The 14492-nt window shown below is 38.5% G+C and overlaps 2 protein-coding genes across 2 annotated transcripts; one reads left to right on the top strand and one right to left on the bottom strand.

Annotated features, from left to right (window-relative positions):
• Window positions 1-786: 786 nt before the first annotated feature.
• pex19 (peroxisomal biogenesis factor 19) lies at window positions 787-5392 on the bottom strand. Its single transcript, XM_041993197.1, has 8 exons — window positions 5279-5392; window positions 4639-4727; window positions 4081-4243; window positions 3902-3987; window positions 3639-3812; window positions 3392-3562; window positions 2368-2412; window positions 787-1861 (listed from the first exon to the last, which is right to left on the bottom strand). The coding sequence occupies exons 1-8, from the start codon at window positions 5340-5342 to the stop codon at window positions 1775-1777; spliced, it is 879 nt and encodes a 292-aa protein (XP_041849131.1). The 5' UTR covers window positions 5343-5392; the 3' UTR covers window positions 787-1774.
• Window positions 5393-6636: 1244 nt separating this feature from the next.
• Window positions 6637-13300, top strand: myadmb (myeloid associated differentiation marker b). The gene is made up of 2 exons (XM_041993196.1): window positions 6637-6842; window positions 10533-13300. Exon 2 carries the CDS (start codon window positions 10633-10635, stop codon window positions 11512-11514), a length of 882 nt encoding a protein of 293 aa, XP_041849130.1. The 5' UTR covers window positions 6637-6842; window positions 10533-10632; the 3' UTR covers window positions 11515-13300.
• Window positions 13301-14492: the final 1192 nt, after the last annotated feature.

The following is a 14492-nucleotide window of genomic DNA, read 5'->3' as shown; positions in this document are numbered from 1 at the left end:
AGAAATGCAAATATTAAATAAATATAAACTTGAAGCTTGAAGAACAATTTAACAAAGGACGGTGATGATGGTGTGTCAGTGTTTGAAGCCAGTGTCATTTATTTGTTTTTGTGGGAGGAGGGAGGTGTGTAAATTTTTTATTGTGAAGTAGCAAATTTGAAGTGTGTAATAGAGTTACAGTGTATTATAGAAATGAAGTAGGGTGATATAAGTTCATACTTCTGCCTACTCTTTGCCAGACATGAAATGGAAGAAGTAAATACTGTAAATAAAAGAACATGTTTGAAATAAACTTTGAAATGAATGAATGAAATGACAAAATAAATTTTATTATATCATTGCTTTAATTCACATTTACAAAAAAGTGTCAAATTACAGGTTTTAATTCTGTAATGGTGAGGTGAGTTTGCACCACCCCCACCTGTGATAAAAACCACAGGTCTTCATTATCCTCCACCACAGCTGCCCCTCAGCTGTGTTTGATGCAAATCTGATCTCTTTTCAGTGCATAGCTGACTAAATCCTTTGACACTACCCTTTTATTGTAGTTATTGATGGCCTGATGACCGGGTCATTTCTGGACCTCTCCCTATGGTAACAGAGGTAAACTTTTGTCCACTGGCAACAGCAACTGATGAAAAGTGGCCGCTGTGGTAAACAAACCCAGCACTGCTAAAAAGTGCTAACATCAGGTTGTTGGTGTCTTACCCAGCAGTACATCTGCATAAATAAAGACCTGTTTTTTCCCCTCACGGTGATGTTTACTTCTCTGTTATTTATTTTTTGGGTGGAAATTAATGGAATTTTAACTGACTTAAATTAATGTCATCAGGCAATTAGAACCCTCAAATCCCACTTTGGGAGTTTGTCTTTTCTAGCAGGGACTCCAAATCAAAAGAAACCATCACAGTACATCAAAAACAGGAGGAAACACATGGGAAGCACTTTGCACAGTAACTCAACACACAATGATCACTGTCACCACAGCAAAGGCATCCAGGAATCATAATGTACATCACTTCAAATCAATAAATGGGAACAAGAAATGACATTTGGGATATGGGTCTCATTAAAGGTGCCAGGAACGTCTTGAGGCACAAACTCCTCTCTGATCTTTAAATCTTTTAAATAATTAACAGATGTACTCTTACTTTTTTTCAATTATATTGCATGTTAATAATCAGTCCATTTCTTTAAACCTATACAGATATTAGTTTGTATTAAATACCAAACAATGGGATCTACCTGATGAAAACCTGGGATGAAACTGCAAGTTCATATCTTTAAAAACTATAATCTAAAGTGCTTAGGCGAATGATAGCAGAAGGATGCACCTATAAGACCTAAAATAATAACTTAAATTATGAGAAGGCACTGTTTAAACCCATAAAATGGTTTGATAGAATTTACCATGTGGCTAAACAGTATGTAAAAACAACATGAAGAAGGGCAGTGGTCCGTTCCTCTCATTAATATCTTCTTAAAATGAACTAGGATGGAGCTGTGGCAACTGCTTATTAACTTTTGCAGAGATGTTCAGATATTCTCAGTTGTGTTTTCAATGATTTTACAAAGATGGTGAGATTGAGAGTGTTTTCCCAGTTTTTAGTGGCTCCTCATTTTTGAACTTGCTGTCTTAAAAGGAGAACAGTGTTAACGGTCTGCTCAAACTCCTGCCTGACCATTGCTTCACACTCCGTCATCCCTCCCTGTTGCTGGCAAACAGAGAGTGACCATGGCTCCAGACCTTCTGATGGACCGTATCTCTGCCCGATCACATGATGGAGCACTGCTCTGCCACTCCAGCTCCAGGGCCTCCTGGGAGGTTGAGGGAGTCCATGTCAAAGTTTAAGCCAGGAGGCTGAAGAGAAAAAAAAAAGATAAATAGGAAGACTGTAGCCATTGAGAGAGCATCTAAAATGCTTTACTTTCATCACACATCCTTAGGACCTTTCAAACATGAACGGTTAAACCAAAGTTTCCATTTCTGACACACTGCATGAAGTTAGGTTAGACAGTGGACTTGTGCTACCAGGTGAGATATATAGCGATAAAAACAGAAAAAGAGTTCTTGAAGCTGATGCTCATAGGTGATGTAGGTTGGCATGTTAGTTTACTTATTTTTGCAGTAACATCATAAATATTAAAACTCACTGCTGAATAAGGTTCATGCCACCGACTGGGCAAGAGAGAATAGGAATGATAAGGGCAGCGAAAAGTCATGTGACTGACACCGTTGATCACTTCATTGTAATACATGGGGGGCATTTTTCCCCAACTCTAGAAGCAACACAGGGCTTTATAGATGATGTGGAGAAATACAAAGTAGGTTTACTCAACTATTTACTAACAGATTTTGAAACTTACCGCATCACCTGCCAACTCCTTTGGTGGCTGGCCGAGATCTTGCAGCTGTAAGTAAAATAATTATGATCAGTCTCATTCTAACAAAACAGAAAATCACCTATATGGCTTTTATTCTTAAACAAAAACATCGCTCTCCATCTTCTTTACTGATGTGCTTTAAACAATAATTACCTTCTACTTCTCTTTAACCCCAAGTTAGGAGCCATCTATAAATCTGATCAACTGACCAAGTTTGTTTTGGGAGTTTTTGTAACACATGGAAGTGGAATTCACAACATTAGCATTAGTCACTGATGCTCATCAGCTAATTACAAATAGTTTAATACTTGTATAGTTAGAAAACAGCTGTAAACATGAAAAATATTTAGATTCTTTCATTCTGCTGAAAGACAGTGACCCTACGTATGCAGCGAGAGTTGTAAAGAACCATTTTTTTATCCATACATAGAACAGAATAGTATGAAATGGTAAAAGTCTGTACTTACATAGCGGTTTTACCCAAAGTGCTCTACATATACATCACATTCCCACATTCACACACACATTCACGCACTGACGGCGGAAGCTGCCATGCAAGGTGCTCAACCACGATCCATCAGGAGGCAAGGCACTGTAACTGGGTTACAGGACGACCACTCTACCCACTTGTGTCTCACCACTTGTGTCTCACAATTCCACCAGAAAATGATTGGTACCAGCGTTAAAGGTCAGCTATGAGAGGGATTACTGTGAGAAATGCTTCATTTAGATAAAAATTTGAGTGGTACAGTCGATGACAGTAATGCACTATGAACTGGTTCCTATACACAAACTACATAATCTAGCCTAACATTTAGAAACACTTAAGTCTATCACACAACAGACCTGTTCTGAATGGACTCCAGCACCAAAACTGGAACTGTCCTGACCGAAAAGATGCATCTAACATGTTTGTATCTTTTGAAAGGGGTCAGACATTAATAAGTCACTAAAAGAGTTGTTTTTTTCACATAAATCAAAACTGAAATAGATAAAGCTCCATTACCTTTTGCATCAAGTCCATGACACTTTCAAACATCCTCTCTTTATCTTCTGCACTCTCTCCCTCCCTCTCAAAGAGATTACAGATCTCTCCCATGATTTTGGCCTGCTGCTCATAGCGCTGGTAGTCCTCCCCACTGAGACTTGACTTATTGGTTTCCAGCCACTCTGGGTACTGTGGAGGTGAGTGAGGTTAATACAAATGCAGAAAGGTACACTGAAGAGTAACTGTCATTAAAACAGAGGTGAACCTTGGTGGAGATCTCTTTAAGAGATGGATAAAGCACTTCCTTTGAGAGAAGATTCTGCATGATAGACTGCATGATAGGCAGGATGTTCCCATCATCAGCACCTCCTTCACCACCTTCATCCAGTCCCAGACCTTCTAGAGCCTTGACCAGGTCATCTCCAGCTAATCCAGTTGACTGAAAGAAAATAAAATAGATTAAAAAAATTAGGTCATTTTCAAAATCTAGCAGCTTCAAAACAACTACTCTTCTCTGACTCAACTCACCTGTAGGTTGTCTGCATTTTTGGCAAGGCCACGGAGCGTTTCTTTAAGACAGGATGTGAATTCTTGCTGGGAGGCTGTGTCAGTGCCTGTTAAGAATACACAAACAGTATTTAAGGTATACAAACAAAAGAATATGATGAAGAACATACATAAAACCACAAATAACTGAGAGCTCTTACCAACTTTCCCTGCAGCCTCTGACAGTTTTTGGAAATGCTGGATAAGTTCTGGTTCCTCCTGGGCCAACTCTGTCATGGCCTTCTCCCACTCCTCCTTGGCCTGGGTAGCCATGTCCCCCTCAAAAAGAGTCTCAAAGAGTTTGGAGTCCTCAAGCAGGGGGGCCTACATTCATAAGATGAATATAAAACCATTCTACTAAAATAATGATGGAAAGGCATTTTGACAAAAAGAGCTTTTAAACGAACTGATACAAATGAAACATTTCCTCTCTTCATAGTTGTAGTGATGCTAAAACATGAAGTAATCAATCAAGAAAACAGACCTCACTTTCTAAAACAAACAAACTCAAAACATCACACTGCTTGTAATCTGTGCTGCTTTTACTTTTTTTTTTATTCCTGATCTTTAGCCTGAAAATTGCCTCATGTTAAAATATCTTAAATACCAAACATGTTGTGGCAACACAAGCATAAAATCTTACAAAATCTGAACAAAGAGCAGAAGTTAGAGTCAGATAAGCCAACAGACGGTGGAGGAAAAGTGGACCAGATACAGACCTTCACTGAACCAGCGCTGGCTGAAGAGGAAGCAGCTGCAGGTTCAGGGGCTGGAGGGGCAGACGCCTTATCAAAGTCATCCAACGCACCTCAAGGAAGGAGACAACATTAAAAGTGAGCCAGTAATTATCTACTTATTCCAATCTCTTATAAAATTGTGTCGCATAGTCAAACTGACCTTGCAAACAGCTAAACAGGAACCTATTTACTATTGGGGGGTTCAAAATATCTAATATTTCCCTCTGAAATAAAGTGGAATATAATGCTCAAATAAAGTACTGGTAACTCTATGTTAATGTACCGTACAAGCGTACTAGGCCTACTGACTTTTATTCCAAGAGAACTTCTGACTTCAAACTGACAACAGTTATCGCGGTTAGATGACAGTGACCACAAAACGGCGACTTTTCTCTGCGTTATTTATTATATGTTATGGCGTATAGTGTCTAACCCTGTGCTGTAGCTCCAACTGTCAGCGGTCACTTAACTAATATTACTCTAGTGGAGGTCCCACCGAACACCTGACAAGGCGAGACAGAATGGAGTACCAGCAGCATACAGCTAATTTAATATCTGAGAACATACCGCTATAATCTATAAACAGAGGTCCCCTGTGGCAAACCTTAATGTCAAAACTTACTGTCCAACAATTCGTCTAATTCTGCATCGTGTCCAGTGGACGACTCTCCCGTTCCTGACGCCATGATACTCTCTCCAAACAGCAGCCACCTAGCGAAGGTCTCAGAATACTGACGTTTCTGTTGCAAAAAAACGTCGCCGACGCTTCTACGTCACACCTCGTTGGTTATTTGAAATCTATCGCCACTAGGTGGCCAGAGTAAAAATGACAAAAAAGTAGGCTAACTTGAAGCTGTAAGGTAGATTGAAGTTGACTGTTGTTGCCGCTTTAGGTTTTTGTTGATCTGTTTTACTTTTGTTTGTTTGTTTGTTTGTTTCTAATTGATTTAGTATTCTAACTCCTTGTTGTAGGCATTTTTTTCACATTATAAAGGCAAACTAAGAAAAAAAAGTGTATAAAAAAACAACTGTTATTATTATGGGCAAACATCATGCTTATATATGGATATCCGTAGTTAATTGGTATGAATTATGAGTTCAAAAACTATATTTCTTAATAGTAGGCTAGATATGGTATAAACATGTGCAGGTCCAGAAATGCCTTTCTTGTTACTGCTTTTCTTTCTTTCATTTTTTCTTTCTTAGAATTTTTTCTGCTATGTTTTTTCTGTTGCAGTTTTCTGTCATGTTGTGTTTTTTTGTTTTTTCTGTTTTCTAAAATGTCAAACTGTATTTTTTGTATATGCAAGTGAAGATCCGAAGAACAGCTAAAGCAGTCGTGGAAGACTTTTCATATAAAAATGGATTTCCTCAGGAAATATGCCCTCTTACAAACTCTGAGTACTTAATTGTGGTTACCAGGGGTCGCTGCTGCTGTTGCTAAGCAACGCATACAAATAACTTCGGAATGAGATCATTCGACAGCAATCCGTTGATAAATATTTAGATCGTATCGATATTAACGATGGTGACGAGGTAAATATTGACGTTTTTATTAGTAACGTTTGACAGGGGCTTTTCAAAACCACACAAAGGCATTTTTTTCTGTGTTAATTTCTTTCCATATTTGCTAAGCTTTTAAAATTTGATTTAATGTTAATTAAGTGACTCAAAATGTTATCTAGCTTTTCGTTTAGGGTTATATATTAATAAGGTACAGGCTAATTTATAAGTTGTTTCAGTTTTCATGTAGATATTCTAAGGTGATCGCATTTTTTTTTTTTTTTTTTTTTGGTCTTTCTGGATTAGTCAATAAAGGTAACTTACGCTTTCATGCTGTTGATATAAAATCACTTAAAGTGTTAAATAGGCGTATATTGAACAGTTATTAGCAATGAAAATGCAAAATATATAAAGTTATTGTAATTATACAGCTGGGGAAACTTCTGCACTCTGGGTGTAAGCAGCAGTGGACGCGGTCATGAGCAGGGAGGAGGAGGTGGAGTTCAGGCAGATGTGAGAAACGATGGAGATATTAATACCTAATTTGGTTTTCTGGGCGGAGAGCTTCTCTTCTGTGCTGCTAGTAAATCCAGTCAGGGGGCTGAGGAGTTGCAATCTACGACCTAACTCTACCAGTGGTTGTTCTGGAGAACAGAGAAGAGCTGCAGCCAAGTATCAGAAAGGTAAGCAGCTTCTGGATTAAACTGAAGTGATGTGGAGAGGTTTGCGGTAAAGGAAAGTGTTTTGCTTACACAATAAGTTTGTCACAAGGGAAAATATCACATTCAACTTGTTAGAGTAATATTTTCTTGCAGGAGAATGCAACGTTTTTTTTTTTTATTTTTTATTTTTTTACTATTTAAAGTGTGTTTCATTTAGTGAATGCGATAAAAATATTATGCAAGAATAATATGCTTTTATGAGCATCCAATTTGACTTAATCTGATTATTACAGACTTGAACTGGATTAGATTTTTTGTTACTGTTGTTGTTTCATACATTTTTAGTCTTTTTTGTGCTGAGTAAACATTTAAAAAGAAAACTGCTATTTGTTTTAAACATCTGTTTTTCATGTTAGATCTGTTTAGTGTAGGCTATAATGCTGTGTGGTGTGAGTAGGGTGTGGCAGGCGGCACACCCACCTTCACTGTCAATGAATGAACCGCTACATGAGCCTAAAAAAAGCTTCCACTGCGACACAAATACTCCAAACTGAAGAGAGGATTTCCTCTCTTTTGCCTTTTAGCTATTTTCATCAGGACATTTTTAATTTAAATAAGGAATTGAGTCCAATCCGAGTCGTTGCTGAGGAAGTTATGGGTCAGTCTGATAAAAAAAAATAAAATAAAATAACGGCTGATATCTGATTATGTAAATGCTGGTTCAGATTGTTTTGTGTGGGGAAAAAACTGAACATTTGACACTTTTTATGTCTTGAGAATATTAAAAGACAAAAAATGTCTGAGAATCCACTGTGCAAATCTTAATTTACTTGCTTCAAGCTCTGACTCACACACACTGGGATGCTTTGCCAACAGAGCTCATCTTGTGTTTCAGTCCATGGATCTGCTTTAAGTAGATTAGAGGTGAAATTGAGTAAGTGATGCTGTGTCATGGCAACGAAACAAACAATGCACATGACCTCTCTCTGCCTAAGACAAACATTTGTTTCCTGAACATCTCAGCCTTGTGTGCGAATGTAAAGTGGTTGTGTCAGAGGAGCATAAAGTTAGAATATCCTGTTTGCTGTGTGTGTAAACCATTTTTCACCGCCCTTTCCATTTGGGGATATACTCCTATGTGTCATGTTTTCCATGCTGTGCTGTGAAAAGAACCTTTTTTCCACACTTATGTTTCTCTCTTGTGTCATTTTCCTCTTCTGATTCTTTTCCTGGCTTAATGCCACAAGCAATGGTGGTGGCAGTAGCAAGAGGATTGTTTTTTCCATCATGGTATTTCCAGCATATACGTTTATTTCGAGAGAAGTTTACTTGGTGGCCTGACTATAAACCTGGAGATGGAATATTGAACAAAGAGACAACCAATGGAAAAGAGAGGGTGCAATCACCAAAAAAAAGTAGGGAGGAATGAAGAGGAAACATCCAAGAAGGAAAAACTTGGCAAATATGAAAAGGTTACCAGTTGTTCAGCGGCAGCTAAGCTGCTGCACATCTGGAACACATCCTCCCTATTTTATCAAGAGGTAATGGAGGACAAGGGGGGAAAAGGAAAGTGCTGAAAGAGAAGAAGCCTGGTGCTGACTCACTCTGTTGCTATTCCACTCCGTCACTGTGTTGAAGTTATGTGTCATTCTGTGGCAGAGGCACAGGGCTTCCCCCATGTTCCTCCCTCTTTATCCTCCCCTCCCCTACCTCTTCAGGCATTCTGCAGGAGATTATGCATTTCTACGTTGCCATATCTGCTTCTTTTGATGTTTTGTTTCTATGCCTTGCCACAAGTTCAGGCGTCCACTTCCCCAGCCTTGACTATTCCATAGACATTTAATAGAACTAATGTAAACAGGACATTTCTTCTTGTTTATATCTGCCTCTCTATAAACTGGGAACTAGGAGTGCAGTGTTTGGGGAGCCAAGTGGGTGATGGGTGTTAAAAGGGATGGGAGAAAAACAGCCAGGGTGGTCAGTGTTTCCATGTTGTAAAATATGTCCAACAATTCTTTTTGTGCCTTAAAACCTCCAGTGCAGTTTCAGTATGTTTAGGCTTTAGAAAGATGGCGATGGAAAAGAATATTATAATAAAAAAAAAAAAAAAAAGCTGTCAACAGAAATCCATCAGCCTCATGTAATCCCAACAAAAGTAGCAATGCAACAAGTTGCAACTTAAAGCATGTATAAAAGTTTGAACAACCCTGAGGTACAGTGGCAGACATCACATTTGGAGGCGCGCCTCTTTTTAAAACAGAATTAGTCATTTTTGCAAGTAAAGTAGCCTGACGACAACTTTTATTTGTACCATCTTGGTGGATATGCTTTCAGGATGGCAGCTAAGAAGTGAGTGCAAAATCAAGTAAAAGTTGAACAGGGACAAGTGTTTTATACCAAATAAAGTGGTCAATCAAGAAAAAAAAATCTGCCAAGCCTGCTTTAACCTTAGTATGACAGTGGCTGGTAAGGTCACACTTGGGGCTTCTTTAAAAAATAAACATTTGCTTGTTTTTGGCTTGTTTTCATAGACTTGATTAGTTGTTTCAGTCTAGCAACACTGCTAAGTGACTCTTTACTCTCCAGGAGCAGACCTGACAGCAAGTAAAGTATATAGATTATTAGACAGATGTATTTATTTATTGAGGTGAGCCTTTGGAAAATAAAAAAAGTTTACTGCTGTTCTCATCTACAGCAGCTGTCTGCTTTTCCAAAGTGGATGCAGCAGACTACTTACTACTGTAAGCAATACGCCAACTATGGCTAGGTCCCTCTTCTTCTTGTTGCCTGTTGCTAGTCCACTTTACTGGTAGCTGGGACAATTTAGCTTGTAAATCTTGATGCCAAGAAGAATGGCAGTAGTAATCAGTTTCAAAATGTAGATTCTTATATTTTACACTCCAATATTGTAGATGTAAGGTATTTTTAATCACTTGCGTTTCAGCTTATCACTAACTTAAAAACTTGAAAAGACAGTGAAGGTACCATTCTGATCAATAACACTGTACCCTGCTGTAGAAAACCTAAACTCATTTAGATAAACTATTTGTCAAACCTCTGAAAACAAGAAACAAGAGACATCCAAAAATGGCAATAATTAAAGTCAAAGTAAAACACTCCGAGAAATGGGATTTGTCATTATCTCCCTGCCTAGCACTAAATAGCATAACATAACATTTTCCATTAATGAAAACTCTGAAGGTCAGAACTGAATCACCATATCACGCCAGTAGTGGGAGTAAAATAAATGAGGAGGGCCATGTTTACAGCATGATGGCAGATACAGTGTCTGTGGCGCCACTCCCATCACAGAGGACACCAGTGTGGAGGAATGTCAAAGTAAAAAACTCAGGAATGCTGTTATGTCTGCAGTTTGACACAAGGCAGAAACTCCCAGAGGAAATAAAAAGACAGTGTTCTTCCAGCTAATTTGACCAAATGCTAATGTGCTGTGCCCAGCATGACCACAGTGCAGTCATTATTTGTGGTTTTGAATTGTGTTTTCATGATCTGAGCTGTTGTGTCTACTATTCATATAATACAATAACAACATTGTGAGTCTGAGAAAGCGGTATGGAGGAGGAGGGAGTCTGTTTGAGTAGAGTTGAAAGCTGTTGGTCTCATGTGGTTGTACCTTGTTGTTGATCTAAAAGTCAAAGAAAATTGAGTAAAACTCTGAAAGTAACATCTCTTTTTTGTCTTTTCTTACAGATTTTCCTGCCTAAGTGGCTGATTATAAAAATCTAAGGGAGTGACTCCTGAGAGTAAGGAAACTGGTCAGCTTCTTTTATCATATATAAGAAATCTCATCATGGCTATAGTTCTGCACTCCAGCCCTCTGTTGTGGACACGATTGGCAGCCCTGGTATTCACCTGTCTGGCCTTCTCTTTGGCCGTGCACGGTGCCAATCTCTACCGCGGTACCGGAGATTGGTGCATTTTCTGCTGGGCCTTCAGCTTCGGCGGCACTCTTCTCGTCCTCCTGGTGGAGCTGTTCGGCTTGCAGACCAGAGCCCCTGTTTCTTGGAAGAACTTCCCCATCACCTTTGCCTGCTATGCTGCCCTCCTCTGTTTGTCTGCCTCCATCATCTTCCCCCTGTATTTCCTCAAGGGTTCCATGAGCCAGGACAAGGTCCACAACTACCGCATCGTCTCAACCGTCTTCTCCTGCCTGGCCACCATTGCCTATATGAGCGAGGTGAGCATCAGCAAGGCGCGCCCAGGCGAGGTGGCCGGCTACATGGCCACCGCTCCTGGCCTGCTGAAAGTCTGCGAGACCTTTGTGGCCTGTATCATTTTTGTTTTCATCAGTGAACCGGTGGTGTACGACCGTATTGATGTGCTCAAGTACTGCATGTCCGTCTACTGCATCTGCTTCATCTTGTCAGCAATCATCATCCTGCTCTGCATTGGCGATTGCACCAGTTGTCTCCCCTTTCCGTTTGCCCGTTTCCTGTCAGCCTACGCCCTGCTGGCTGTGGTCCTATATCTGTCAGTGACCATCATCTGGCCCATCTTCAACTTTGACCCCAAGCATGGCGGTTCAAAAGACAGGCCGTACAGCTGCAGAACCACAGAGGGGTTGTGTGTGTGGGATAAGATCATGGCGGTGGCAGTGCTCACTGCCGTTAACTTCATCCTCTATTTGGCCGACCTCATCTACTCCACCCGTCTGGTGTTTGTCAGCGCTTGAGGCTGGAGAAAGGGTGCATAGCAAGAGGTGTGCTCCAAATAAAATTGAATTTGGCCACTTTATTAGAAGCTGTAAAACTGCTGTCAAACATACTGCTGCAAGCAAATGCTAGTGTCCTCATCATCTGGATTCACTCTGAACAAAACAGAAGGCGCCATAGTCAAAAGTAAAGGTGTAAAGGTGGCCTAAGAGTTTATAGAAGGACAAATTAGAGGCAGTGGATCAGACATTTCAGAGACTGACAGAATAAGTTGATCAAAATCCAAATCACATGCTCTTCTTGCCCCAAACCAAATTTTTTTTGCCTGTGTAGATGTGCTAAATTTAATTTTGTAAGAAGTATACTGCATTACTGCGAATCCTAGAGAGTTAGCATGAAAACGAAGGGGGTGGAGGTTGACATCAACAGCTTGTTTACATGTTATGTCCTTGATAGAGGCTTTCCATTCATATGCTTAGCTTCCGGGTACCTGTCTATCTTGACTATATATATATACATATATATATATATATATATATATATATATATATATATATATACATAAAATACAGTTTGACATTTTAGAAAACAGAAAAAACAAAAAACACAACATGACAGAAAACTGCAACAGAAAAAACATAGCAGAAAAAATTCTAAAAAACATAAAAACACATTTTAAAAGAACGGGATATCTCAGAAACCAAGACACCACCAACACCAAGACTTTTTATTCCTTTTTTTGCTGTTGAGTTTTATCTTTTCTTGTCTTCTAAGTGGTTGTGTTTTTTAAAATGTACTTTTTTTGTATGTATGTTTTTCTGTGAATATTTTGTTCAGACTTACTAAATAAGACACAGATTCTCCAGTGGATGACTCCAACAAGAAAAAACCAAAAGTATTATGTGCTTGCAAACATTTTTTTATATTGACAAATGAAGGAAAGCCGAAGTAAATGTTTCTTGTTTGTTGTTTTTAGTTTGTTTTCTATTCTTATATAATGCATGTTAATATGTTAGTTTGATGTTGAGGGTTTTTTTTTATAAACCACCAATCGACAAAGTAGTTATTATTAGATATTTGGAGTCATGATAAAGTGGTGACCCAAGACTTTAAAGTCAAGACATTTTTAGGATTTAGGATTTTGAGAACTTTGTTTCTGCAGTGCAGCTGATGTAATTGCCTTTTCATCACCAGTCATTTTTACGTGCTCCAAAAGTTGAAAGACTTGAAGTCATGCTAAATGAGTGTACACAATATTTAGATGAATGCTAAGCTAGCTTTTGATCTTGTAATAATATTGTTTATCTGCAGGTTGCAATAATTGGCAAGAATATATGTGAAAACTGCATACTTTAGAATTCAAGACAATTATAGTTAAAGTGCACTTACTATTTGTGTTTGTTTATAGTCTTGTTGTCTTCAAACATAAAAGTATCCACTAATTGCAAATCCTCACCACTTTTCATATACAGTAAAATGACTAGCTTTTCCTTTTATATAAATATACATATATTTCACCACCACTTCAGATTTGTCCAAATCCTGTTCTCGAGAGCTTCTGTCCAGGCTTCCGATGTTTTCTGGCTTACTCTCACCTTGCTTAAATAATTGGGTCTTTAACAAGCTTATAGAGAACCTGAGGGCAAGCTTTTAAAGAAGTCCATTTCATTTGAATCAGGTGTGTAAGAATTGAGAAACATCTCAGATCTGCAACAGCCAACCCTGAACTGTTTCTAGAGTGAAAACCACATCAGTGTTGTAGGAAAATGTAATCCAGTCTTTTAATAAAACCACACTGTAAACAAATGAGTGTCTTCTATTATTTTATGCTTTAACACACATAAAGGTCCCATATGTCATATATGACCATTATAAAACAAATCTGTTGCATTCAAATCAAGTTGTTAGAAATATTGTGCCCAAGTACAAGCAATTTTTTAAAAAAGTTCATTTATTTAAACTTGATGATTGAAGTATTATCATTAAAGTTTTTTTAATTTAATAAAAAGGCATTCACTGCAGTAAGACAGGTGATCAACTAAATTTAATCAAGTTTACACTTATTCAATTAGATTGATAAAAATATTAATTCAATGAACACAGCATTTTGACCACTCTGTCATGGCTCCCAAAACAATTATTCTACTAGCTCCAATTATTTTTATTTTCTATACACATCACCATGAGGTCACCTCAGCTTGACATATTGACCAGAATTGGGTGATTACTCATACAAATGTCAAAACCTATGATGGACACGGGGACAGGAGATGGGTGGACAGAGGAATGTCCAGTGCTGAGGCAGGGAAATCCACAGACTATAAATAGAAACAAATATAAAGCAAAAACACATAAACAGACAACGCTTGCCTGGTTTAACACAGTGTAAATATGGCAAGAGATCCTTTGTTTTTGTCCAGCTGTCCAGGTTCAGAAGTGTGTGCACATTTGCACCACCTGATCCAAGTCCTGAACATTTTTTTCCTGTGATGAGTGTAGTTATTACACTCAATAAGGACAAGCTCGACGGTTACAGTGCTCCCACATTCACATTTGCCATCTGGATGTTTTCCTTCCAGAGCCAGCCCACTTTTGAACCCACAGCGACCAAGTTTCAGTCTAGTAACAACAACTAAATCTCTTCTTTTACCAACAAGCAGACCCTTTTCTGCTCTTACTGTAAACTGTGCTTGTCCCCTTCTATCATCCCATAAGTTTTGTCAATGTTTATTTAATGTCTTGTTCATAATTTCCACATTATCTGTAGAAAAAAATCCTGTTGTCTTACTTTGCCACGTGTTTTGCCAAGTAGTTCACTCCTTCATTGCCTTCTGCTCCCTCCATTAAATGGAACCCACAGAAATCCCACCTCCCTTCTCAAAGAGAACGTCAAAATCTAAGTTACTGACTAAGCCAGAGCTACATGATTTAATTTAAACAGGTTAGCAAAGCTGCTAGTTGACTTTTAAGATAGCTACAGCATAAAAATGTGAGAAAA

The sequence above is a fragment of the Melanotaenia boesemani genome, chromosome 8 (genome assembly GCF_017639745.1).
Source record: "Melanotaenia boesemani isolate fMelBoe1 chromosome 8, fMelBoe1.pri, whole genome shotgun sequence".
Taxonomy (NCBI): domain Eukaryota; kingdom Metazoa; phylum Chordata; class Actinopteri; order Atheriniformes; family Melanotaeniidae; genus Melanotaenia; species Melanotaenia boesemani.
The sequence above is the reverse complement of the archived record's forward strand: the minus strand, read 5'-3'. Positions and strand labels throughout refer to the sequence as shown.